The 27,980-nt window shown below is 32.0% G+C and overlaps 1 protein-coding gene across 1 annotated transcript in view; it reads left to right on the top strand.

The window, feature by feature from the left end:
- Nucleotides 1–27,980, top strand: part of LOC148616240 (uncharacterized) — a 65,239-nt gene that overhangs the window by 10,100 nt on the left and 27,159 nt on the right. Inside the window, exons 12-34 of the mRNA XM_088583097.1 lie at nucleotides 476–589; nucleotides 995–1,183; nucleotides 1,606–1,737; nucleotides 2,118–2,219; nucleotides 5,151–5,195; nucleotides 7,096–7,287; nucleotides 7,929–8,057; nucleotides 8,844–8,961; nucleotides 10,089–10,228; nucleotides 13,287–13,427; nucleotides 14,785–14,846; nucleotides 15,411–15,492; nucleotides 16,727–16,886; nucleotides 18,307–18,361; nucleotides 18,637–18,694; nucleotides 19,212–19,301; nucleotides 19,716–19,778; nucleotides 20,264–20,325; nucleotides 20,879–21,008; nucleotides 22,487–22,557; nucleotides 23,550–23,669; nucleotides 24,066–24,185; nucleotides 25,633–25,805. Coding sequence (XP_088439223.1) covers nucleotides 476–589; nucleotides 995–1,183; nucleotides 1,606–1,737; nucleotides 2,118–2,219; nucleotides 5,151–5,195; nucleotides 7,096–7,287; nucleotides 7,929–8,057; nucleotides 8,844–8,961; nucleotides 10,089–10,228; nucleotides 13,287–13,427; nucleotides 14,785–14,846; nucleotides 15,411–15,492; nucleotides 16,727–16,886; nucleotides 18,307–18,361; nucleotides 18,637–18,694; nucleotides 19,212–19,301; nucleotides 19,716–19,778; nucleotides 20,264–20,325; nucleotides 20,879–21,008; nucleotides 22,487–22,557; nucleotides 23,550–23,669; nucleotides 24,066–24,185; nucleotides 25,633–25,805 — 2,548 coding nt within the window. The remainder of the gene's footprint in view (nucleotides 1–475; nucleotides 590–994; nucleotides 1,184–1,605; nucleotides 1,738–2,117; nucleotides 2,220–5,150; nucleotides 5,196–7,095; nucleotides 7,288–7,928; nucleotides 8,058–8,843; nucleotides 8,962–10,088; nucleotides 10,229–13,286; nucleotides 13,428–14,784; nucleotides 14,847–15,410; nucleotides 15,493–16,726; nucleotides 16,887–18,306; nucleotides 18,362–18,636; nucleotides 18,695–19,211; nucleotides 19,302–19,715; nucleotides 19,779–20,263; nucleotides 20,326–20,878; nucleotides 21,009–22,486; nucleotides 22,558–23,549; nucleotides 23,670–24,065; nucleotides 24,186–25,632; nucleotides 25,806–27,980) is intronic.

The following is a 27,980-nucleotide window of genomic DNA, read 5'->3' as shown; positions in this document are numbered from 1 at the left end:
ATATAAAAAAAATTCTTTAGATTTAATTTTTTTTACATACATATTGGCAAAGAAATACAGAAGTGTCAACAATGGAACATTTTAGATACATCAAATTGCAAGTACATGTACATGGCCTGAATGTGAAAACAGGAAACAAAGAGGATCTACACGTAGCAAACAGAATGAAATAGATTACATATAGAAAATGAAGATAAGGATAACAAGACCTAAGACAAAAAAACTAATGCACTAATTAAATGAACTATAACAAAAACCCTTAAGTGACATCAGATGCTTATAAAACTATGTATTGTAAAATTACAAAAACAATACTTAAAGGCCTCTTTCAAAGGGGAGATAATGCTGGAAAAATATTCTATAGAAGTGAAATGTAAATTTTTATTAAAATTTTACCGATATCTTTGGATAATCTGTAGACAAAAATATAAAGTTTGATCTACCTGAAGTATTATATATAATAGAATATTTTCAGAGTCAACCAACAGTAAGAATGGATAATTTAGACAATGTATTGGTACACAGCCATGACACCATCAAACCTATAACTGATGTTAAAGATGCCCCCATTGGAAGGCTTATGAAACAGGTATATTTCTTGTTGCTACAATTTGTGAGTGGATATGTTGCGACCCATTCCTTTAATGTTTTGTATACTATAAAGTGTACAGAATGTAGTCATTTTGTTTTTGATGATTTCACATAAATAAAGAATTATAGCATATGCTGATGTGCTTAAAATGCACTGAAACTTTTACAGCCCAAGCCAGTTTATAGAAACAAAGAACGAAAGATTAATAAATATCAAATAAGAGTCCTAGAAATGGGCTATTAATCTACTGACGGTAATCTTAGATTTGGTAAGGCAAGGGCTATGGGGCTTATTGAAACTGAAAATGGCACATTGAAACTATTAAAAAATTTCTTCTATCATTGTGTTCTCTGACAAAACATAAAACTGATTTTCATTTCAACATTATGTTACATTCTGTAGGCCATGCATATGAAAGAAATAACTGTTCCCAGACTTATACAAGCCTATGGATGGAAATGTATCATGAGAGGATTGAATTTTGTTGGATTATCTCCCCCTGGAACTGGGAAAACTTATGCTTATTTGGTGCCTATAATATCCCAGATTGTCTGTTCAGGGAGGTATAGCTCACTACCAAAAGGGTCAGGGGTAAGTTAAGTCTTGGCAATGTAAACAAAAGATGAATTAAATGATTAATTAATTCATCTTAAAAGTTTGCTGTAGGCTTAATTTGTAATTGTGCCATGTTTAAATTTGTTGTATGCCTTTAATATTCAATTTGCATTAACCGAATAAACTTTTGTAACGTATAAGTATATAGCTGGCAGTCAACTTTCAAATACATAATGTGCAAATGAAGTTTTATTTTTTTTTCACAAGAAACTAAACCTTTAAATGTATTTTAGTTAAGGTTCAAATGTCAGGGGCATTGTATTGAAGAGTGAACAGGCATTAGAAATAATCTTCTTTTTGTTCATTGCGTACTTTTATGTGAAAACAGCAATTAATTTTGATTGGCCTATACATTGTGGAAGAGCAAACCCTACATCTGGCTAATCTATTTTTTCTAGCCTTATGCAATTATTTTATTACCATCCTGGAAATCTGTGAGGAAAATATATGCTGAAGCATTGAGCTTAATACAACTGGAGAAAAAGCCAAAGATTTTAGACCTGTATGGATCTGGAGAAGATCTTAAAATGGTAAGTAGGTTGTGTTTTCTGCAACCGTATAAAATAGATAGTTTGGTTGTATTTACAGATGATGAATAAAATGTACAAATGTAGTCATTTCTGTTACAAACCTGTTGGTGTCCTAGTTTTGTTTAGTTCCTGAATATAATCCTTGTTATGTTGCGTTTTTTTCCTTCATAACTGTGGAAGTATAATTTTATCTGGGGTAGGAAATTCTTGTGTAAATGTTTAGACACATTTTTTTTTTTACAGAAATCTTTTTTTTATTTGTTTTACTGTTCACCAACTGTTAAAAAATCTTTTCTGAAAGAGAGAAAGGGTTATTTAACTAAGTTCAGTAATATGAAGTCATATGCATAATCTTTTTGTATGAAATCTCTTTATTCCAGTGCCCATTGATTAATGGTTGTGAAATACTGATAGCAACGCCACCTAGCCTGAAGAGGGTGTTAGATCTACAGTATGTACATCTGAACAGGTTGTGTCATCTGGTATGTTCTTTTCTTCTTTAACACTTTGGGTAACACATTAGAACCAACATCCTGTTATTGGATCTAACTATATACATATTGTGTCCATATGAAAATACAGAACTATATTGATTTTGAGGTTAAGGTTCCAGAAAATAATTTTACACTTTAAGGGGATTCCCTATTTAGATTACCTGGAACAAAGGATAGTGTGAGTTTATGGCACCACTTGGTATCTGTCTGACTTACTGTGTATTAGGTTACCTGGAACAAAGTATAGTGTGAGTTTATGGCACCACTTGGCATCTGTCTGACTTGCTGTGTATTAGGTTACCTGGAACAAAGGATAGTGTGGGTTTATGGCACCACTTGGCATCTGTCTGACTTGCTGCGTTTTAGGTTACCTGGAACAAAGGATAGAGTTTATGGCACCACTTGGCATCTGTCTAACTTGCTGTGTAATTTTTGTGGTTTTGGTAAAAATAATCAGTTCCTAGATTCTTCAATTCGTAGACCACTCTTTTATACAAATAATCAGAATTTTCCTTTTTATTGGTAACAGAAGAGTGTGGCTTATAAAACCCATGAAATATAATACTTCCACAGTATGTACATGTAGCTAATGTTTTGTCACAATCACCTTTGAGAAATTCAATAAAATAAAGATCATGGTGATGAATCGTCAATTCTCTTAATATTAGAGGAGATAGAAAAAATCTGAAATCATACTCTAGATACAGCATGAACAGTTTTACATTGTTCATTTTCAGATGAAGTTAAAAGATAACTTTTTGTAAGACATTCTGATCATTTTCATTTTCATAATTCACAAGTTTCACACTTTTGACTTAAAAGTCAATAACAATGTATAGAAGTATTTATACCCCTGTTCCGAAGGAGAGGGCTTAAACTGTTTTACTCTTCTCAGCTGCTTGAAATGTTTACACATTCTTCCTGTAGGTATGCCATATAATGGGATCCATTTTCTGAAAAATTAGACAACAACTTCCTGTTTACTGTGGACTTCGTTTATTTTTTAAGTCACTAATATTGTTAGCAACTTCTTGTACTCATAATTTCAGTACATTATATTTGCATATGATTTGCATAATTATAAATTACTACTCCATGTTATGCTGCAGATCAGTGCCATTTTTACCACCATAGCGTCAAGGTTCTAGCTTCATACAAAACAAAAATGTGCCTCTTAAATATCAAACATGTGTTCTATATGTGTTTCTTGTTTGTATGAGAATGGGAAGTTTACTTGAAAAGATTGGTCAGCATTGAACATTGCCCAGCTCCCGATTCAGGCACAGGGCTAGTTACAAGACTATATACGTCATATACATTAGCAAGGCCCTGATATCTATAAATATTCATTGCCAATAGTTTAATTTGGTTCCCAGTCTGGTTCCTTGGTCTATGTCGCTAAAATGTACCTCTTTTAAAAAAATATCATACACGTCTGTGTGTCTTTTTTGCTTTTATGAGAATGGGAAATTTACATTAAAAGATGAAATGATGGGTTAGCATTGAATTTATGTAATATTACCCAGTTTCCGATTCAAACACAGGGGCTCATCACAATTGACTATATAGGTCATATACATTATCAGGGCCCCAATATCTATATATAGCCATTGCCAGGTTCCTGGTAATGAGTTATTTTTATTGAAAATATTTGGGTCATCACAGTAACGAAACAGTAATCATATTGAGGGAACCAAGATTCTAGCAGAAGTCACCTGATTTTCAAGCATAGTGCATTCGTGCCATTTCAGATGTTGAAAGTAAGCCATATTCAGTAGCAGAGAATATTTGATGATTAGCGACTTCGAAGACATTGGTTACTTTTTTATTTACTTCATATATTAAAGTTGAAATTTTTGTTTTGCTTGTCTCAGCAACTACTCTTCACAGCAGCTCGAAATTTTAGCACATTCTTCCACATGGATGCCATACGGTTGGATCAATTTTTCAAAAAATTCAACAACTTACTGTTTACCGAGGACTTAATTTATTTTCCTTATATTGTGATTGAAAGCAGGGTATCTCTGTAGAGCCTTGGTCACAATTTTTTTTTTCTGAATAATCTGTAAATAGGTGAACTCATTAGAGCTACAATTTATTCATTAGTGGTATGACAACTAAGAGATAGTGATCTTTCTGACAAAATTTACGATTTCCTTACTTTTTCGCTCTTCACTCTTAACCTTGTTGAACAGATGAAACATTAGTGCAACAATAAATTGTTTTTCAGGATCAAAATTGTATAAGGACTCCTTGTTGGAGTTATTTTCCCTAATTGCTAATACATTTGTAATCACCTACATGTATCAGAAATTCAATTTTTTGTTAATTCATTCAAAGATGTTAAGCATAGAAGAGCAATTGACATGAATAAGAATTCTAATGTCTATAAAAAGAAAGCTAGACCCAAGATATTGCAAGCTGCTAAATTTATGAAATATGTATTAATATGAGACAGGTGAACCTGTAAGAGGATGAAGTTGAACATATAGATATATTTAAAAACTTTCTTTATTGTTGGTATTTTTCATTTTTCTAGATAGCATGATGGTTTTTGTCTCTTCTTAACACTTCTTGTTGCTAATTAGTGAGACCGGTAGAACATGGTGTTCGTACTTCGAACTTTCTGACTATAGCAGATAGGCTTACTCCTATGGCATGTTGGAAATGAAAAAAAAGTATTTGAATTTAAATAATTATTTAGGACCATGTAATGCTTTTTAATGAAGAAAATACGAAAAATGTGACTTCCTGTCAGACCGAAACATACTCACAGTGGTTCCAAGTTATGACTTTATTTTGCATGAAATACCTTCACAAGGACTTCATCCTCTTTAATTAAAATTCAGCATTATATTGACATCTTAAATACCATTTATTTATAATTCTTTGGTTCATACTTTTACTTTTTACTTACAGGTTGTAGATGATGCTGAAATTACACTTGTAGATTTTAAGATGGAGGTTTGTATGGTCTTAGTTATCCCAAGTGATAACAAATCTTCTATTGGTTATAACTTTAACGATGGTCCTGTTTCTTGTTCTCTTCTGAGAAGTAGTTATAAGATGTAGAGTAAAGCTTTAAGGAATAAAGAATTTAGTCATTCCCAGGGTCCAGTAGATTTATATCTTGTACTATTGAAATTTAAGAAGAAAGATTTTCATGTTCGTCACTTTTTGGACTGATGCATTAAATTCATAAATGTCATTATATTTGATGAGCTTTGCCCCTAAGCAGTCTAAGAGTATAGTTCCCAATAATTTCTCTTTGAAAGAGACCATATTCTTTCGTGTATTACACGCATCTGTGTATTCCGCACACCCCCTTCTTGGCAAGGAAGATTGGCAGAAAAAATGTTAGTTTCCGTGTAAAACGCGCACTGGGAAGCAAGGAAAAATCACCAGCAGAATGAAGAAAGGATTGCGGTAAATTCCCTGAAATATGTATCTTTTCATCATTAATCTTTTAAATAAAAGTATTTTCTGTTTCCTGCCTTTGCAAGCCATTTATTAATTAAAATAGTTTATAAATAGCAATTTATTGGATCTGAGTCGGCTGAAATGTTTATATTTCCTGTTCGAATACAAATTGGGTATTTCACTAAAACAATGGCGTCAAGTCCGACTGTTTATGAAAAGGATGTTTTAATTTGCCAAGTTGTGTATTGATATCTGACATTTGGAAACAGTTCATCAAAGGATTAAAGGATTAGTAATAATTGTTTCACCTTTTAAATTGATCTTTTGTTATTTGATAATTAAATGACAATGGGCCCAAGGACAGGTTGGCACTCCCGGTATTATGTATTTAACGCTCCACCGCACACAGGTGAAGAAGTTATAATTAGACGGCTTGATTTAAGAGAACAGTAAGAAGCTAGATGTGGATTTTCATACAAACTATGAAATGCAAGGAAACAGCATTGATGGATAAAACAACTATTAAATAGCAGTAAAACTTTATTTGTTTATTTTAATGAAACTGTTCTCAAAAATACAATGCCTCCATGTTTTCTTTAGTTGATGACTTCGGTTCTGATTCCTGAAAATTATGTCTCCAGAAAAAAATCTAGAAACTCATTGTTTTGGTGTATACTGCACATCCCCATTTTGGAGCAAAGAAAAAGTTGAAAAAAAGTGTGTGGTATACACGGAAGAATATGGTACTATCTAAATTCGTGGGGATATCCAAGGAATTTGTTTTTAAGCGAGTTCTCACTGTTTAGAATAATTGCTGAAACAATGGAATAGTAATTGTATAAATAGCTGCTTTTATGATAACATTTTGATATATTATACTCGTACAAAAAAAATATTCTATTGGATAAGCATTATGTATTAATTTGGTCTATTCCTTTTAAGCTACGCCTCTTTAGAATTATTTGTAGTTGCGATTTATCACCCTCATCACGATATATCTTATTCTTGACTGGAAATGCCTTTCCTTGTCCATATGCATATCCTTTTCATTTTCATTTAAAATAGAAATGAATATTGTTCAGTTTTGTTCTTTGGCTATTGTTGATGTATTTAAATGTTAAAATACTTATCAATTTCATTCCAGTTTGACTTTTACGATATCTGAGGAACTGCAACAATTACACCAGATTTTAATTTCACAAAAGTTTCTTGAAGGTTGTACACAAGTCCGTAAAAGTGTGTATTAAAAAGTATAACATATATTGCCTACAGTAGAGGGGGATACATAGAGTAACACACTCAGAAAATATCTCACCTTCCACTACAACTCTATTTACCTTGTGCGTTATCTCTCTGTCTATCACCCTCTACTGCAGGCAATATGTCACATGTGTATAACAACATCGATTTCAATCATGATAGACTTTAATTGGTCTTCTTCTAGGTCAGAGATATAATTTCTAATTACGTTGGTGAGATTAGTAAACAGGATGAGAGAACAGCACCTCAACAGATCTTAATCTTTGGTTCTAAATGGGAAAAACTGGTCAGCAATTTTGTCAAGAGCTACATGAATGAACCTACAATTGCAATTGCATCTAGATATGAAGCATCATGTTATGGAAGGGTCAGACAGGTATTTGTATAATTCAATTTACATTATTATATCAGGGAAGTAGGTTGGTTATACCAAAAAAGCAGGAGGTGTAAAGTGATACAGTTCTCTTTATCCCATGATGCCATTGTGTACCTGCTTCTTACTGCTTCTTTCTTGTTTCATCATGTGAGCTTTGCTCATTTATTTTTCATCTAATTGACATTCTTTTGTTTTTCAAATGTAAGGCTACAAAACATAAGGATAATCATACTTACTTCATTAATATTTTTTGATTAGATTAGATCTTCAGCTTCCCTGTAAATCAAGAATTCTATTGTTAATCCCCTCTTAAATAATTTATGCTAGAGTGACAATAATGATGATTTTTTAAAAGTTGCAGTTGTTTTCAGGAGGTCAAAAGTATTTATGTTTGACAAGAAAATGATAATTACAAAACAGCATTTCAGAAATTATTTCTTGAAAGACATAACTGTAAACATTTTAATTATTTTTTTATGAACCAATTGTCCAGACATGATTTTTTCCGTTATAAAATGGTATTCTGCTTTTTCAAATCTGAATTTTATCATTCTTTTTCTTTTTTTATTTTCTCCAGTATGTTTACTTCTGCTTTGGCAATTTTTTGGTGGTATCATAAAATCATGTTTCGATTTTTACAGATTCCAAAGGTGTGTAGAAAGACCCAGAAGCCTAATGTTTTTCTGGGTATTTTGGATGAAGTGGTAAAAGAGAACTGTAAATTGATTATATTCGCCTCTACAGTACGGCTGGCTCTTGATGTTCACAAGGTAAACAGTATGTCTTGAGTTCATACTCTGATACTGGTACATGTGAGGAGGGGTTTTGAAAATATTTTTTTTATATAAAAGATCTCATGTTCTTGATAAGTAAGATAACAAGTTATTTAATTGAGGAACATTGGTTTGAGCTACGGTACCTTTACTACCTACAGTTTTGTGTTAAATGATCAGCACGGAAGAAAAAGTTTCTTTAATGCCACATCTCTTAATTTGAAATAAAGACTTGTTACTTTTGGGTTTTGTTTGGTTTAGGCAGGTGTTCAGTTTACACAGTTTCAAAAAGTATTAAAACTGATTTGAAGGAACGTATGAGATGTCAGGTATACACAGGAGGTTTTCTGGTGTACTTATGAGATTTCTGGTGTACACAGTAGATTTTCTGGTGTATTATGAGATTTTTTTTCTGTGTACAGGAGATTTCTGGTGTACACAGGAGATGTCAAGTGTACACAGGAAATGTCAGGTGTATATAGCTTACCAGTTTATCCAGAGTTTGGTTTTGACAGGTTTCAGTGTAAATACTATTGAAGTCATGGGTATTGAGGAATCATCTATTCTATAGGTCGGTCCACATATCTTGTTAATGTAACTCCCTTTTAAACTTATCAACAAATTTTAGCCCAACTTTATTCAAGCAATAGCCTTAGTCTGAATGTGGAGATAAGAAGTAAAATAGATGTAATTTTTTGTTATTACCTTGAATGGATAAATGATCCGTCAGATTATAACACATGCTAGAACTCTTATGATCAACATTTTACGTAACATTTGCAGCTTCTCCAGTCAAGTTCTCTGTTTGCTTTAGTAGCACATGATGACATGGATAAGTTTAATATAGAAGAACAGAGTTCTAATTGGCACTGCTGTGAGGGAGAGGAACCTTCTATCTTAGGTAATATTCATCAGTATCTTGTTGCTCATAACTTACTTCATACTTCAATTCTAGTTCCTAGAGTTCTAATTGGCACTGCTGTGAGGGAGAGGAACCTTCTATCTTAGGTAATGTTCATCAGTATCTTGTTGGTCATAACTTACTTCATACTTCAGTTCTAGTTCCTAGAGTTCTAATTGGCACTGCTGTGAGGGAGAGGAACCTTTTATCTTAGGTAATGTTCATCAGTATCTTGTTGCTTATAACTTACTTCATACTTTAATTCTAGTTTCTATTCATTTGTATAACAAACATTTTAAATAGAAATAGTTGTGTGTTTTCTTTATTTGGAAAGATTTGACTGTGACACATGCTTTGTTTGGAAAGATTTGACTGTGACACATGCAGGATGTACTATGTTTAACTGTTGTCTGTCTCTTCTTCATACTTCTGACTAATTTTAAACTACTTTCACCAGTATCCATGAAATTTGGATATTTTTTTATATTTATGTTGATTTAAGCTCCCTTTCAATTTTTGTGAATTTCTGATTTTATCATTATTGAAACCATATACTTTGGGGTATTGTTTATTTCTGTTGTTTGTATCCTCTAAGGATGAAGGATGTCCAGAATTAATCGGTTGGGTGGTGGGAGGCACCTTCAATAAATATATGATGTATGGTAGATTCAGTAGAATTTTTTTGGGTTGACATGAGTTGTAGTTAATGGGTGGTGGTGTAGGGAAAAAGTGCCTCCTAACTCCCAATATTTTGTAATGAATTTTCCAATAATTTGTGAATCACAATTATGAAATTTATTGTAAAGCATTTTATTTTTCCCATAGAAAGCATGATACATTTAGCATGTTCTATATTCATATATTGCACCAGGTGGAATGTAGTTTTAAAATCAAGATGTCATCACTACAAAAACACATTTGAAATAAGTTATTAGTATTTGCTAATTACAATAAATGGGTTATTGCATGAATTTTGAGAAATATTATCCATTGTAGAATGTACATGGATAATGCACTGACAAGCTATTTCAGTATAATATTCTACTTGGGGCAATATTTTCCAATATTCATGCAGTAACTCTACATTATCAATGCAAAATTAGAGAAATTTTTATTTGCTGTTGTAGTTGCTACAGACCAGATCATACCCCAGTTGTGTATCAACAATGCCACTAGTATAATACACTATGATATCTCGGAGAGTAAGACAAAGTTTGGTAACAGGATGTCATGTATGTCTCATCATTACTGGAACTTCTTACAACAGGTTGGTTACTTAATGCTAAATACGGTGGTTTCATTTAATATGTGGGTATCAATTTTCATGGGTAAAGGAAGAAACATATTTTTTTAGAAACTTGAATTACATGGTAGTGGTTTGTATGCCAATAAAATTTTAAAAGTCTTCTATTTCACTGCATTTCCAGTATAACTACTACCAAAGCAAAGCCATTTTTATACGACTAAAAAAATCATTTCAATTAAAAGCATAGGAATATCTTTGATACAGTTCCACAGTTATTCTATATCACAATGGTCAGACTAGTTCTGATTTTGGGGGTAAAGACTTGAACGAACATTTTAGAAATTCAGGACCAAAAAGTGGGGATGGAAACAAGCATTTTCTTATGTCCAGACAATAATTTGATAGTTAGTGACATGAATCTCGTTGAAATTGTATAAAGTGGTGCCATACTACCAAAGGAGGGCTAGGATTGATTTTTGGGGTTAAAGACTTGAACCATTATGGAATTAGGGGCCAAAAGTAGGGCCTGAAACAAACATTTCCCATATGTCTGGACAATAACTTGAGCAACTTTGTATTACAATGTGCCATATATCACCAAAGGTAGATTTCGATTGTTTTTGGATGGTTGTGACTAAAGCCAAGTAAGAATAAGGGACCACAAAGGGGCCAGAAACAAGTATTTATACCCTTTGTAAACATAGTTTGGGGTGGATAGGAATCACCTCATCTGTCAGTCCATCTGTCTGACCACACTCCTTGTAAGCACAACTCCTCTGAGACCCTTCAAGGGATTTTGATGAAATTTTATGAGAAGGTTGAATATCATATGAAGGTGTGTCTGGAGGAATATAAATAACTCTCTGGAGACTCCAAAGGGAGGTAATCCATATTAAGGATTTTCATGCTAAAACCATGTAAAGTGCAACTGCTTCTTCACCACCCAAGGGATTTTTATGTAATTTAATAACAAGGTTTGGCATCATATGTGGATGGGCATGAAGGAACACAATTACTATCAGAGGACTCCAAAGGGAAATAATCCATATTAATGTCTTTAAATGTTGAAACCTCGTAAACCTCTAAAGGCACTTGAGAATTTTGATGTTATTTTATAAGAAGGTTATGTATATATAGATGTGCATGAAGGAATATAATTTCTGTTGGATGACTCCAATGGGAGATAAATTCAAATAAAAGGTTTTACATTTTAGTCTTTTTGAAGCAGGGGGTATGCTCTTTGTGAGCTTGCTCACAGTATTTCTGGTTTTTAACTCACTTGGCTATAGGCCATATGAGCTATTGCTATCACTTGGCATCTGCCATCTGACAAAACACTTTTCCTCCAAAGTCACTGAACCAATAAGAATGTTCCTTGGGCTATACTGCATAGGACTGATATGGAGATTTTTGATCTTTTGAAAAACATGGCCGCCATTACTTAATAGAACATATGAATCAGACAGAGGTTTTTTGCATATATCTCCAAAATCATTAGGTTTAACCAAATTCTGGCATTATGTTAAAGTGTTCAGCATGATGAAATCTATCTTTGGTCAAATTTTCGCTTAATCTGTTAAGCCATGTTGGTGTTATTGCCTTTTTGGAAGGTTTTATGCTTTTTTTTTTAATGTTTTTTCTTTCAAAAATTTTCTCCTCTGATATACTTGACCAGTTGGAACCAAATTATGGTATGAATAATCCTTAGGGTATTCTGCATAGAACCAAGGTAGGGATTTTTTATCTGTCTAAAAACATGGCAGCCATTACTTAAAATAGAACATAAGATCAGACAGAAGTTTTTCTCACATGTCTCCAAAACCATTAGGTTTAGCCATATTCTGACATTATTGTAAAAGTGTTCAGCATGATGAGATCTATCCCTGATCAATTTGTTTTAATCTGTTAAGCGATGTTGGAGTTATTGACCTTTTCAATGTATTTTTGCTCTTTTTAATGTTTTTATGCCCCTGCGACAAACAGTCGGGCATATTAATTTACCCCAAGCAACAAAGTTAGGGATTTGTTATTGGGGGTATTAACATTTTTCGTGTGTCCATCAGTTTGTCCATCAGTCCTCTTTTTCTCATGTTAAGTATTTTTGCAGTGCTTAGCCTAACATATCAAATATTTACTGCATCAACTAACAGTATATAACCTTTCTGAATCGGCAAACCATGTCTTCATACAAAAGTAAACATGTTCTTAATTAGGCAAATCTAGCGAGCGGGGGCATCATTAGTGTCTTACAGACGCATTTGATTTACTAAAAAAAATCACTACTAATAAATGACGCAGGGGTTCCTGTGACAAACAGCTTTTAGTTTTCTTTAAAAAAAAGGGACACTTCAATGCTGGTCAAATTCTTATCTTGTACAGGTTATTTCAAAGAGAAGTAAGCTCTGAAACTTTAGTCTAAAGTGTTTGAATATTTCTGTCTTAGGTGAAGGAATAAAAAAGCATTGTTTGCGGCATTTCATGACCAGTATGGATTAAATTTAGTATTTTTTTGTATCTGATCTGCTAAATGAGCTAACCAATTTAAACATTAAGATATATAGGCACTTGTGATATATAATTCTATTTTGAATAGTTAGACATCATAAAAAAAATAATGAGGGGATTGGGTGTGACACAGAATTCTGCATCAAGTATAAGACTATCTGCCCTCTTTTGTAGTCTTACAGCTAGTTGAAATAGACCAGTTCCAATTTCATTACAAATCTTGCTAGGTTAGTGAGTAATTTGAGTAACTCTCTAGGTGAAAATCTGCCCTACATTATACCAATGTGTCCTATTTAACTACCACATTACGCCTGGACTTTCTTCTGAGATTGAATAGCTGTCAATTATGGCGTTGGATGGCAAATTTAATGATTAAGGTCATCATAATTGACAGCTATTCAAAATTAACAGACAGTATCTGCCATAGAGCTATTTAGATTACTCACTAGCCTATTTAAGTGTGGAAATTGGTACTGGTCTGTTTCAACTATAGCTGTAATACATTTTTACATTTTCATTTGTACAGTCAGATGTGATTAAGCCAGAAAGGTCTATTCCATATTCTACTTTTCAGGAACAGACAGTAGAACCAACATCTTACATTCTGATTACTGAGGACTCTACAGACTCCATTGATACCATAGGTAAACTACTAACCAGGTCAAAGGTTGATTTACCTAGAGCACTGACAGACATGATGGCAGGTAGAAAACAGGTAATGACATTAAAGATATTAGAAGATACCTAACAGCATTATTAATTTATCAATTGTTTTACAATTAAATAATTAATAACCTTACATAATAAGTATACCCCCCGCAAACATAGCTTAAGGGGGTATAGAGGAATTACCCTGTTTGTCCACATTTCTTGTAAGCGCAACTCCTTATAAATGGCTCAAGGGATTTTGATGAAATTTTATAGGATGTTTGAATATTATATGTAGATATATATGAAGGAATATAGTTACTGTCTGATTACGCTAAAGGGAGATAATAAAATTTAAGGGTTTTAGATGTTAAATCCTAATAAGTGCAACTCATCTTAAACTGCTCAAGGGATTTTGATGAAATTGTATAGAATGGTTAGGTATCCTATGTAGATGTGCATGAAGTAATATAATTACTGTTGGATGACTCCAAAGGGAGATTATCCGACAAAGGTTTTACATTTAAGTTCATTTGAAGTGGGGTTATTCTCTTTGTGAGCTTGCTCAAAGTATTTTTAGATTTTTAAAGTTGGATGCTTACTTACAAAGACTTACTTTTTATTATGGAGTCTTTCTATTTGCAGATACTGTTTATACTGTTTATTGTAAAAATTTGGGTCATATAATCTAAATCCAGTACTTTATTATCAGAATTGTTCACCTTTTAGATGGGTTTTCCTTTCCTTTGAGAATTCCTTTTTTCACTGAAGAGATGAGCATATTCCTACTTTAAGCCATGTGAGATTTCTTAATCTCACCCATGGATGACATAAAACATGTGAAGTTTGTTATATCATAGTGAAACATTTTATGATATCTTGTAAATTCAAAGAAATTTGGCAAGAAGGACTTTCTGAATTGGTGTTCTAATAACAGAGTCAGTTCCAAAATTGAGGAAAAGAATCAACCATTAAAAAGAAAGACTTCAATACCTCTGACACCTTTGGGGAAGATTTTGTTGTTCCCTAATTTGGCATAGCCTATTTAGAGAACTTGGAATCCTACTCTGCGGTGTCTGATCACACTCAGTGGTGTTAGATTCATCACAATCAAATATATAACGATTTTGTTTGGAGTAATGCCAGGCAGGACCTTCCGAAAAATACTTCTTTTCACAAAAATAATTTTAAAAGTGAAAAAAGAATCAAACACTGGCAGAAAAATGTTACACTAAGAAATCCAAGACTCTCTTAGGTTTTCAATGCTTTTTGTTTGTTTTTTTTTTTTTTGTCAATTGGTCCATATTTATGTGCTTTCAGTGTCAAGCAATTAATCAGTTAACTTCTAGAATTAGGAATTTAAAAGAAAAATTTCTGACATTAATGTGATGCAATGTAATAATTAAACTTTTTTTTTCTTACAGGCAAGAAATCTTGATATAGAGAAAAGATTCTGTAAATATTTGAAAGCCTTTGGAAAATGCAGGTAGGGTCACAAAATTATTTATATCCTTCGCACCTGTGAGCTAATATGCCATTACTTGGTGTCCATTGTGTGTTCATATTTTATAAAAGCCATGGACATTTCATACTACACTGAAACCTGTCTAAACCAACCCTTTCTGGACATGGTTTGGATTAGACAGGTGTTTGGTTGTCCAAGATTTAAACTTTATTTGTTAAATTTGATTTAACAAACTTAAGAAAATTTCTGATTTAGAATGTTTTTCAATTTTTTATTAAATTATGGTTTCAAGAGATGTCACTATATAACTTTTCCTACTTGATTTTAAATAGATATTTTAATCTGTGACTATACATTTAGTTGGAAATGTTTTCATCACATGACTGTTTAGTTGAACAATTACTCAATTTGATAAGTATTTTGAAATTATTTTGTTTTAGTTATCAACATTGCAATGTTGGATGCGGTCAGGAAAATTAAGTTTTTTTTTATTCCTGGTCTGGTGTATGTTTACAATTCTACTTGGTTCATAAAGAGGATTATTATATTTGAAATACTTTTAAGAGTGCTTATTTGATGTTTCAGACACGAGGAGATATGCACACATCGTCATCTAGTTATCCCAGAGGTTGATGGAAGAATGAGGTTTACTTCTGGTTATGTGAAGGTATGTATACTTCAGTTTAAAGTAAGGCGTTATCCCAGAGGTTGATGGCAAAATGAGGTTTACTTCTCGTTATGTGAAGGTACGTATACTACAGTTATTTATACTTATTTATTGAAACCATTTTTCTCTAAAATATTTGTTTTGTATCCTACATACTTAAATCAATATGCATAAGAATCCTCTCGTCTTTCTGTAAGTCAAAATTGGGGTCCAAAATGAAATTTGTTTGATTTCAACAAAAAATTGACAGATTGTGGTTCTTCAATATGCTGTTCTCACATTGGTCCAAATTTGGATCCAAATATAAATTTTTGTCCCCCAATGCTATGCGGGCAGGGACATAGGAATACTATTGTCTGTGTGTCTGTTCATCACACTTGTAAACGCAACTCATCAGAAATGGTTCAGTGAATTTTGTACAAATTTTGTAGGATTGTTAGTCACCATATGTAGTTGATCAAATTACACTGCCATTTTGATTCAACAAATTGTATTTTTTAAATTCATCTTTTTTTGTGCCGGCAGGGAACATGCAGCTGCAGGTAACAATCTTGTTATAATTTCAACAACAACAAAATGAATTTTTTGGGGCTCTGAATATATCACCTTAATGTGTGTTTATGTTTTAGGTCTTTGGACCTGTTTAATAGCAAAATGGTTCTCATCGAAGTCCAGAATTATTGTGTTTGATTTCAACGATAATATAGTATATGGTGTTCTTTTATGTGCTGAATCTAATCATGTGTTTATGATAACTGATATACATGTATTAATTTATATGTTATTATGCAGGAATTTTTGCCTTCTATTTTTTGTGGGAATTTTTTGTTATTTCCCTTTAAACTTATAAATTTCCCAAAAATATACAACCTAAGCAGCTTATCATTTGAACCCTCAGAAACTACTCCACCATATCTCATCAAACTTAGCACAGTATGGAACTGTACTTGTACCCTCAGAAACTACTCCACCATATCTCATAAAACATAGCACAGTATGGAACTGTACTTGTACCCTCACTGTCGCACAGAGTATTTTTATTATTTATTGAAGGTCAAATTTTTATAATACTACTTTAGATTTTTCATTACTTATTTTTTGTTCTGTGGAACAGGGGCAGACATGGTTTTGCCTTCAAAAACAGACTTTAATTATCTTGTTCATACTATTTCATGACATTTTCCACTTCTATGTCTGAACTGAAAATAAAACCTTTTTTTTTGTGTGATTAAAGGTTAGGATAAGCAATGTAGCTGATGCTAGTCACTATAGTGGTATAGTACTGGAACATAAGACACCTGAGGGAGAGGTGACTGATTATGGATGTGATTACACTGACCTGATGTTCCAGATGCAGTCATTCTATGGCAATCCTGTGAACAGGAGGAGACATAGTAAGTGTTCGTAAAGTGAAACATGAAGCACAATATTAAGGATTATTAAGTATTACAGTATATATTCCCGCATAAGTTGTATTTTTGGGACATAATTTTTACCTGCTGGGAAGGGTTCTGACTTTTAGATTCGATGTAGCTTATGAACTAAAATTTTCTGCTTGAAAATGTCAAAAGCTTGATAATTGACATGAGTGTGACACCAAAACTGAACAGCAAGACTGGCACATTTGCCCAAATCTTTAAATTGTAAACATGAGTTTTAGGAAGACTATCTTCATCTACCTTTTACAGCTATTAAATATAATGCAGTAAAAGAATATTGACTGCTTAGTCTTTTTATTCTGCCACAATACTGGCCTTTTATGATTTTTATTTGTATCTTCCCACTCATCCATTTTGTATATTGATTTTTACCTGTGTACATTCATATAGCCAAAAACCCAAAGGTCTAATAAAAACATGACCTGATAACATAATTTGTGACAAAAGTAACTAATATTTTAGTTTTCATGAGTTGTAAGAGTATCATGAACTTCCTTTTTTATTCTTTGTTGTTCCCAATGTTTATGATTTTAATTTGGGTTATTGGTTGTACCAAAATTAGAATGAATGAGAAATGGCCATAATGAAACCATTCACATGGGATGTGAAGAATTTAATTACTTCCTACTATAAAAACCACTCTGGCTTTTAATTGTGTATTTCAATATTAATCGAAGTTATCAAAACAAACAGGTATACTCATTGTAATTAAGGAATGTTAGTGATGCAGCTGTCATAAATCAGTCCGACTAATAAACGGGTCGAGGCTATGTCCAATTTTGGACTGAAAAGGGGTGGTCTGACTTACAGGTGGATCGACTTATACTTGAGTATATATGGTAGTTATATTATTATACCCTAACTTAATAAGCAGGTGGTATATTGGAATCACCTTGTCTGTATGCCTGTTTTGCAATATGCTCCTAACTTTAAGCTATGGGGATAAATTATTTTGGCTCCTGGTGGATTGATTGTCTTAAATTTTATGTGTGGTTTTATATTGATGGGGCATACTTTGTAAAGTATTTCTGGTTGATATCTGGTTTGAACTTCATGTTTTGTGGGTCTGAGTCATTTTTCACTGTATGGAATGATCATAGAAAATTTTAGTTACTAAAAAAATCTCAGCTCCCACTGGACAGATTATTTTCAAATTAGGTGTATGGTTTATTTAAATGGAACATACTTTGTAAATGATTTTTATAACTTCCTGTTTCGTGGAATATCAACTTGGGGTATATCTGGCATAACAATGCATGCAGTTTCATGGCGAGTATTAGAGATTTCTGTACTATACGTTTTTTTTTTTTTTGCATTACATTGACTTACTATATAAATATAAAAAAGGATATTTCAGAGTACATTTCTCTTTCAGCTAACATGTGTCCTGGTGATATTTGTGCATATGAGTACAATGAAATATTTCACAGGTTAGTGATTAAATAATAGTATTTAGCTAAGTCAGTTTAAACTTTTGTAACATTACTAGTAGTTTATGTAGATGATATTAAATATTGCATATATTATTTTTTGTCTGACAAAATTATTATAGTTAAATGTTAAAATCAACCCAAGATGACTAGTTTCCAAGTGACAAGTCTTTCTTTGATACTGTTGTCTTATTACTTTTTGTGCAACCATTGCACATTGTCAATGACAAAGTCATTCTACTATTGATATCTCTATAATCTTATCTTATATTTAGAGTAAAGATTTTGGATCTTACCAACATGAACACATGTGATGGTAGTATAAAGGCTGAGGTAATTTCTATATATATTATTACATTCTAAATCATCACCTGGTACTAATGGTACAGTAGTCAATATTTCTTAATTTCAAATGAACAAAATTGAAATTTACACTTTCATTTTTGAATTTCAAACATCAGCTGGAACTTCAAACAATCTAAGTCTTATTTATTTTCTTTTTATTTTTGCTTTCGTTGAACTAGTCACAGAATGACCTAATGAGATAATCACATGTGAATAACATTTGTATTCTGGTGTGAATAGAAGTATTTATTATATCACTACTCTTTAGTTTAAAAGTTTATTTCTGAAAGAATTTCCAATTTTGACGAGCATATTGTAAAATCATAGAGAAAAACCATATCACATATGCAATGGTGATACATATGTATTCCCTTCCCACAGTTTATTTGTTAAATTCAAGTTAATTGAGAAATAAGACCTAAAACATTTTGTGATAATTTGGTTGTTATACCAATGTTACAGATGTGTACATAGCAATGTAGTTAATCTCCCCTGACTAATCCAGGTACAGTTTGTTGATGATGGCTGTGTAGAAGAAGTCGAAGCCAAGAAGTTATTTGATCTCCCTCAGAAGCTTAAATTGATTCCCTTTCAGGTAAATGTATAAGTAGTGTACTGTAGTGTAAGATTATTAAAGTATGGCAGTTATCTTTATTGTAACAAGAACAAGTTAAGGTTCATCTTTTTAAGTGTAAGAAGTTGGATTTATTTATGAGAATTTAAATTCTGAGAGAAGGCATGAAATGTATAATAGACAAACAACTCATACTAGATTCCTTGTACTTGAATCATATGTCAAAAGAAATCTTGTCTGAAGTGTTTATGTTGAAAGGATAGCTGGAATAAGTTTATTCCTCTGTAATGTACTTGTAGACCTATTTAAGAAGTTTTACAATACAAAGTTTCTTTTTTATCGTAATGCTAAAATTTTATAAGTGTTAATAATTATTATTATTATAGATCAGTACACTTTAAGTGAAAGTGTTTCTAACATTTTAAAAAATTTCAGGCAGTTGATGTATATATCTGTAGAGTGAAACCAATTGATAGTGACGAAGAATGGGTTCCAAGGGTAAGATAATGTTAATTATGATAACATGATTTTAGGCTTTGCCTATACTATACAGAGTTTTTTTATGCTCATAAAACAATTTTGTCGATAATGTCTTGACTAGCTGGAATATTCGAGACTTTCTAAAGCACACAATCTATGCCAGCTTTAAATGTTCAATCACTTTCAAATTATACATGTCATGATTTTGAGCCATTCATGATTCAGACCCGTTACATATATAGGATGTTGTTAATGCCCCATCCCTAATACATGTATTTAAGAAAAAAACTTAACAGTTTTGTTTACCTCTATTATTTTATGCAATGATCCTTAGGTTTGTAAGTGAGCTATTATACTTATTTTTTGTTACCTAGGGCAACTGTAAATACTTTTCTAATATCTTTCCTTCAAAAGTGGAATCTGAGGAATGTAATAGCACCCCTTATTATATTTTTTATCAGCTGATTCACTGATTCACTTTTACAGTACTTTTTTTTCTACAGGCCAGTATGTATATGTATCGACTGATTGAACGTAAAGAACTGAAAGGCAGAATTGTTCTTGGGTAAGAAAGAAATTCTTATAAGAAAGGTTTGTTAGACAATGAAATAGTTCATGAACCTTATTAGCAGCAGTAATAAAGTTTTATTGACTGGTATAATTTAGATGCATTGAAAATTTTAAATATTTTATCCCCAGAGTAATCTATTCTAAAAGCAATAGTTGTGTACTTGTATGGTTTTACTTTCACCCTTTATATATATTTTTTTACAATTTTTTATCACTGTCATGCTATCTAATATGGACCTGATTTTTTTCAGATCTTAATTTTACTGTATATTCATTTCTGATGTTGCAAATTTCTACTTTGTGTCTTTGCTTTATAAAATCAGGATCTGGTTCCTTAAACATATTGGAATTGAGATTATTCTCAAAGCTTTCTTAAACTGAAATTTCAATTTATCAGATTGTTTAAAATCTAAGTTTTGATGAAAAACTCTTAAATTTGAGAAAATTTGCAATTCAAGATTTTTAAAATCCTCTTACTTGTACTGTCAGTAGCGATTTAGAACTCCTGATAGCTATCAATTTTCCTTACTGTTAGTTGAATATTGTAGGATGGACAACACCTTATGGCTTGATCCACTTGTAGAGGAGTTAGAATTAAGTGCTGTACATACCAGGGTAAGGAAGATGAATGTCAGGGCTGAACTTCTGAAGAATGGATTTGCTGATGATAATCCTAAGGTAAGAGAGGGCACAGGGGGCTCATATTCTTGAAAAAGTCTTCATAACATTAAATTTAAGTTAATTGTCTTTTGAATGCACAAATACAGAATTATGGCATATTTGTATTTAGTCAGATCTTAAAACGCATGTGTATAGTAGACTATATAAGTTTCATTTCAATTGTATGTATACTGATATATACAAAAACTTGATGATGAGAAAAACTTTTAAAGTAGTAAGCAGAATTCTTATTATAACAATCACCATAATTACTGGATTTACAAGTATATCAAATTGGTTTGACATAGGAGGATGCTTTTCATGAATACATGTACAGTATTTTCCGGACTATAAGTCAATATTTTTTTCAACAAAGTGTCAGCCTCCACTTATCATCCACTTCGACTTACATAAGGATTTTTCAAGAAAAAATGTTCATCTACAATACTTTTCATTAAATGTGTTTATTTCATTTTTGAAATTCACAGGGATGATTTTCTTCCGTTTTGTAGCAGATTTATGCTATTTCAAATCCAGATTTTACCGTTATAATTTTTTTACTGTATATTTACTTTCGATTTTGCCAATTTCTGCTTCGTTTGTTGACCACGTAAAATCGTCACTGAATTCAAAATTTTGGGTAAACAATCAAGGATAGCAGTAACTCAAACAGTCAAACCGGCGATCCAATTTGAAAATTATTGATCAATGCCGGTATCCTTTATGAATGAATACGACAATGTTAATAAAAACTTTTAGACCTTTAAAATATAAAAGCAAAGTCTAGAAGATATGTTAACACTCTTTTTTACTGGTAAGACATTTGTGAGTGTTCAGGAGTTATTGGTCCTTTCGTATGCAAATTTATGCCCATTTTACGGTATGTCGTAACACATTTGCACGTGGCTCAAATTATAATTGGTTAAAGTGTTATCTAAATGACTAAATGACCAAATTTAAAGGTAACAATTTGTTTTTATTGTCTTTTGAAATACCAGATAATTGTTTATTAATTACAGCTTGTAATTATGACCTATTCATCAAACTAATTTCCTGCTAATTTCACACCTGGGCATGTTTACGATTTCATACCCCTGATGATCTAAGGCTTCAGTGCAAGTGACACACAATTCAATAAAAAAATTGAACTCTTGGACAAGTACACTTTAACAAAAATACAAATATTAATTTCATTCAGAAATACTATACAAAGTAACATTGCTGGGTTAATATGCTGTGAAAAAACAAACCGCTCAACTGGAATCTCCGCTGACACCTACGATTTAAATGCACAAGTCTGACCCTCGACTTATCTATGTTTTTTTCATCAATTTTGGTCAAAATTAGGCAATACTACTTATACTCCACATAGACTAATAGTCTGAAAAATATGGTACATGTAATTAAATGGTATAGTGGTAGTGAAAGATTTTTTTATGGCTTCTGTTCTGTTTTGTTTTGATTTATTCACTAAAAATGTGTGTTTTTAATTACAGCATCTTGATAAATTGTATGAAATCTGTAGCGGGAGAATCTCAATACCAGACATTAATAGAGAATCTCAGAGGTATATATCATGTCATATTAACAAACAGTAAAAATGATTCACTCTTCAGTATAGTAATTGTGGTATGAGGGATTGTGTTCGTCCATTTTTTCATCTTTTTTGTTACAGTTTTCTTTGCAATTTTTTATATTTTAACAGAAACTTTATATAGGTATGCCATATTGTTGGACTTCAGACTGAGGCAACATCAATTTTTGTCGGAGAACTATGTTTATATTTTGACCAATGGTTTCAGGGATACAAGCTGGGGTTATCCATGACTCACTTTTTTTTTTACTTTATTTGTGATAAATATTTTCAAGCTGAATTTGTTACTTTACACTGTCCTGCTTAGTAATAGTCTTTTAAATGATTCTATTAAAATTATTTCAAATTTTACAGACTTTTCAGATATTAAGAAAATTACATTTTTATTAAGCAGTACAAAAAAATCAAGTATATGTGCCAAAAATTATTATCTTATAATTATTTTAAAAAGGGGTACAACAGTACCTGAACCAATCCCTGCAACTAAGTTTGCGATTCATCAGCAATCACTGATCTGTTTCTTATCAATCATCAATGCGTTTAACCAATGATTTCTTCCCTTTTCCATCAAGTGACTGCTGATAGGTAAATATTTTACTCATATTTAATAAATGGTATATTTTAGACATCAGTTTAATTTTTGTTTTATATTTGTTTTTTTGTTTTTTGTTTTTATTAAAATACATAATGTGGATTCACTATTTTAAATCTAAGTTAAATTTAATATTGGGATTATTTTTATTTTATTATATTGTTGGTTTCAATGAAAATTCTGAAATTTAACGTAACAAAAGCGTGATCAGATCGGTCGTTGGTTCTTGATGTATTGGTTATCATTCAATCAGCAGTCATCAGTTGGTTAAATGGTTTTGTGGATTGGTTTAGAGACTGTATCAAGAACTTTTGTATTGTAAAAAGTTATCTTGCCTTTTTGGTTTAAGTATCAAGTATTTGATTTATTTCAGGAAAGAGCAGACACTAGGTGTAGAAATTCTGTCTGAAAACTTTACTTATCACGAAGTATATGTGTCAGCTGTAGATCTGCCTAATCTGATCTTTGTTATGAGAAAAGATACATACATAAAGTAGGTTTGGTGCTTTACAATACATGTACATGTATTTTCACCTGTCTATTGGTTGATGTGTTACGAAATATTACTGTTTGTCAATCTTTCAAGAACATATTGAGAAAGTTTTTTTATGTACATAAAAAAGGAAAAGAAAAGAAATGGGTGATAAGCATATTGTGTTCCTACACAACTATATATTTAATGTTGTAGTTAGTTTTTAGATAATCCTTAAGTATAGATATCGATAGGAAAGGCATATAGAGAAAACCAAAAATAATAACTATGAAGGTACCATTAATGTGTAAAATTGTCTTGGTTGAATATATGTCATTCATTTCTGTAGGGGAGGTTGAACTGTCTTGTAAAGAATATATCCTAAAAGTCAACTGTTTTTATTTTTTTTTTCTGTAGATTGGAGAGAATGATGGATAGTCTAAACAATTTGATGGGTAGATCAGAAGAGAACAGACCCTTTATAGAGACTGATTTCATTGATTGTGTTTGTGCTGCTAAATTTCCTGAAGACAACAGGTTTGTAGTGATGATCAGGGGCGGATCCAGGATATACTAGAATAAATTTAATACCAAAAGAGAAGAAATGATCTTTTTCAGCGTCTAAAAAAGTATTAATGATGGTAATTACCAGAATCAAACTGCATTTGTTGTAGAAACTGACTTGGCAGCTAGACACAATTGTGAACCCCCTATTGAAAATATTGATAATGGTGGAGTCATATTATATGGTCCTGTAGCACCCCCAAAAAATCCAATATCTGATTGCAGCCAAACCAAAAAAATAGACTATTTCCTATCATTCGTGATTAACTACTTCAATAGCCTAACTGATTGGGGATCTGTGGACTATGATAAAGGAATAGACAATACATTAGTATAAAAACTCAAACAATAGAAAAGAAAAGAGATTTGATGTGGCAATTAATTGACACGTTAATTGATAACTCTTAATAAACATTTGATCTGCAGTGTAAATTAAAGTTTATGCTACATTTGGTCTTCAATATCTATGTCTAGCTGGCCTTGGCTGCTATTCCAAATTTTGTCCCATGTTTTTTTTAGAATGGCCCATTGAAATTGAAAATTTCCCATTGAATTGAAGGGTAAAGGGGCCATAGTCCCATTGGCAAAATTTTAATCCCAATCACTGGCATCTTTATGTACTTGAAAGAAATGCATAATGTTACCAAAATTATATCACTGTATTGTGACATTTCAGAAATATGATATTCATTAAACTTTGTACTAAGTGTTAACAAGTTTTCAGTTAAAAACAACTATACTCGACGTCACATACAACTTATTTTCAAATTGAAGCTCTACTTTTTAAACCATCGGGACTTACCGCTAGAGTTGTCTCTCTTTTATTAAATATGAAGATAGTTCGCATATATGCATGACGTGTTAGTACCAACGAATCGCTTATTAGCTTAAATCATGCGTAACAATTCCTTACGTGAAAATCCCATACTAATATCCGCCATGTTGGTTTCTACGGGACGATTTGTTTACAAACGAAGTTCGTAAGTTCCCGTCCAACTCCAGTGACAATCGTCTGCTTGATCAACTTCTCGGTATTGTACGTTGTTCGTGTAAAATAAATCCAAGATATCCGAAATAACGCCGAAATGCATTCTGGGTTCTTCGGTATTTGGACAAACCATTTAAACGTAAACAACATCTCCTAGCAACCCGATCACTGTAAAGATGGCCGACTTTTTAGAATGTAAATATTGGCACAGAGAATTAAAATCTGACCGTAATTTAACGATTCAATGTTTAGGGAGAAGCCGTTTGGCTAAACGAATGAGCAAGTCATATAAGACAATTTAAACGACGGTAGGTGTCAATAAAGTCATAGAAAATATTTTTATTCAAATTTTAACAGTGTGTTATTTATGTGACACCGAGTATAGTTAAAGTTACTGAGCTAGGTACAAAACAAGTATTTGTGTTTTTATAGATGGTATAGAGTGCGTATTATGGAAGAAGTTGACGGACAAGTAAATGTTTTCTATGGTGACTATGGTGATAAAAGGACAATCAGTAAAGATGAGTTATTTCAGCTTCCAGATGATTACTGGGAATTACCTTTCCAAGCAATAGAATGTCAAATGGCTTATATTCAACCTAGAGGTATATCTAATTGATGCAGTTTTACTGGATGTAATTTATTTTTCAATCTGAATAATTTACAAAACGAAATCAGGATTTTAAATTTAAGGCACCTTTCAAGCATTGCCCTACCATGTAAAAGATAAACTTCAAAATACATCATTTATAACCTTCACCTTAAGAGTGATCTAATCCAGGACAAATATATGAATATACATGTTTCCTTGTGTGTCTATGATTTACCTCCCCTTACCTGCCAACTGTTACAATTTGTGGGGAATGTCCCCCATGAGAGATTTCAAAGAACTTTGTCTCTTGGGGAGGTAAATCATAGACGCATAAATGTACATTTCATATATGAGTTTCTATTAATGCATTCCCTATCTGTTGCTTTTTTTCGCATTAGCAAAAACATTTTTAAAATATTGAAATTGTAATGAAACTTGAAAAATAACCAGCCTAGTATCAAATAACAATATTTACAGAATAATACATTTCAAATTAATACATTTAATATGGGTTTTCCTTCATTTCCTTCTAAGCCTTTAGACATACTGTGTTAAAATGGTTATGAAATAGATTACAGAGCTTACTATGATTATCTCCCTTGTTATGATCTACATAATTTTATTTTGTTTTTTTCCATGACTTGAATTTAGGTTTGAGATTTTTGAAAAGCTGAAGCAATTCCCTAAATCATTAAAAATGTCTTTAAAACTTTCAAATATTGTACTCAAAGAAAAAAAGAGAAAAAAAATGTACAAATTTAAACCTTTTCTGCTATTGTGCTTGTGTTAGATATAAACCTTGTCAGACAACTTTTGTAATGTAGTTAAATTATTGGTAGTGTAAATATTACCATAATTTTGAATGCTCAGACAGTGGGCAATTTGAGGTAATTGTTGTAAACTGTTAAGGAAATTTGTTAGAAATACTATTGACCTGCCATTGTTCATAATGTGAATGTCAGCATAATGTCTTGATCCATCCAAATGTAAGGTGGATATGAAATAGACTTCTAATTCAGAATAATCTTTTCAAAAAATTGATTTTGTTTTATGGTGTATACAGACAACTATAACAGTGGATGGAATCACTCCATCAGTCCGTCTGAACTTCATTGCAACTATGTTGGTCCCCAATGAATGGATTTATTTCAAATTTGGTTTGTGGCTTCATGTAGATAGGACGTACATTGAAAGCAGTTTTGGTTGTATTCTATCATCAACTTCCTGTAGTATTGGGGTTTATCTAGCACAACAGTGGTTGTAACTTCATGATTACTGTGTTTTCAGAACGATTAAGTCAATATTTTTTTTTCAGCAAAGTGTCAACCTCAACTTATCGTCCACTTCCACTTATCTAAGGATTTTTCAAGAAAAAATGTGCATCGACAATGCTTTTCATTAGATTTGTTTAGTTCACTTTTGATTGCTTTAATTCAAGATTTTTGGTAGACTGCAATCAACGATAGCCGTCACTCAAACAGTGAAACTGGCGATTGAATTCGAACATTATTGATCATTGCCGCTATTCTTTATGAATGAATATGATGATGTTAATAAAAACTCTGGGACTTTGAAACCGTTAAAATATATGAATAAACTCTGGAAGACATGTTAACAAAACTTTTTTTTAACTTGGAAAACATTATCAAGTGTTTTGGAGTTAACGGTCCTTTAATATGCAAATTTATACCCATTTACGGTATGTCATAACACATTCACATATGGCTCAAATTATAATTCAATTAAGGTGTTATCTAAATTGCTAATTGCATCCAAATTTGCAATTAACAATTATTTTTTATTGTATTTCGTAATACCAGGTAATATTGTTTACTAATTACCACTCTTAATTAAGACCAATTCATCAAACGAATTTCCTGCTTATTTCACACATGGCTGCCCACTTTTGATATGTTTACATTTTCATACTCCTGATGATCTATGGCTTCAGAGCCATTGACACGCCATTCAATAAAAATAATTGAACTCGTGGACAAAGTACACTTTAACAAAAACACATAAATTTATTTAATTCAGAAATCTTATACTTAGTAACATCGCTGGAATAATATGCTATTGAAAACAAATCGCTCAACTCAAATCTCCGCTGACACATACAATATAAATGCACACCTCTGACCCTCGGCTTATTGGCGGAATTCGACTTATCTATGTTTTTTTTCTCTTG

The sequence above is a fragment of the Perna viridis genome, chromosome 5 (assembly GCF_037379345.1).
Source record: "Perna viridis isolate PV_CMFRI_1.1 ecotype Kerala chromosome 5, ASM3737934v1, whole genome shotgun sequence".
In the NCBI taxonomy this organism is placed as follows: domain Eukaryota; kingdom Metazoa; phylum Mollusca; class Bivalvia; order Mytilida; family Mytilidae; genus Perna; species Perna viridis.
This window is presented reverse-complemented; position numbering and strand designations above follow the sequence as displayed.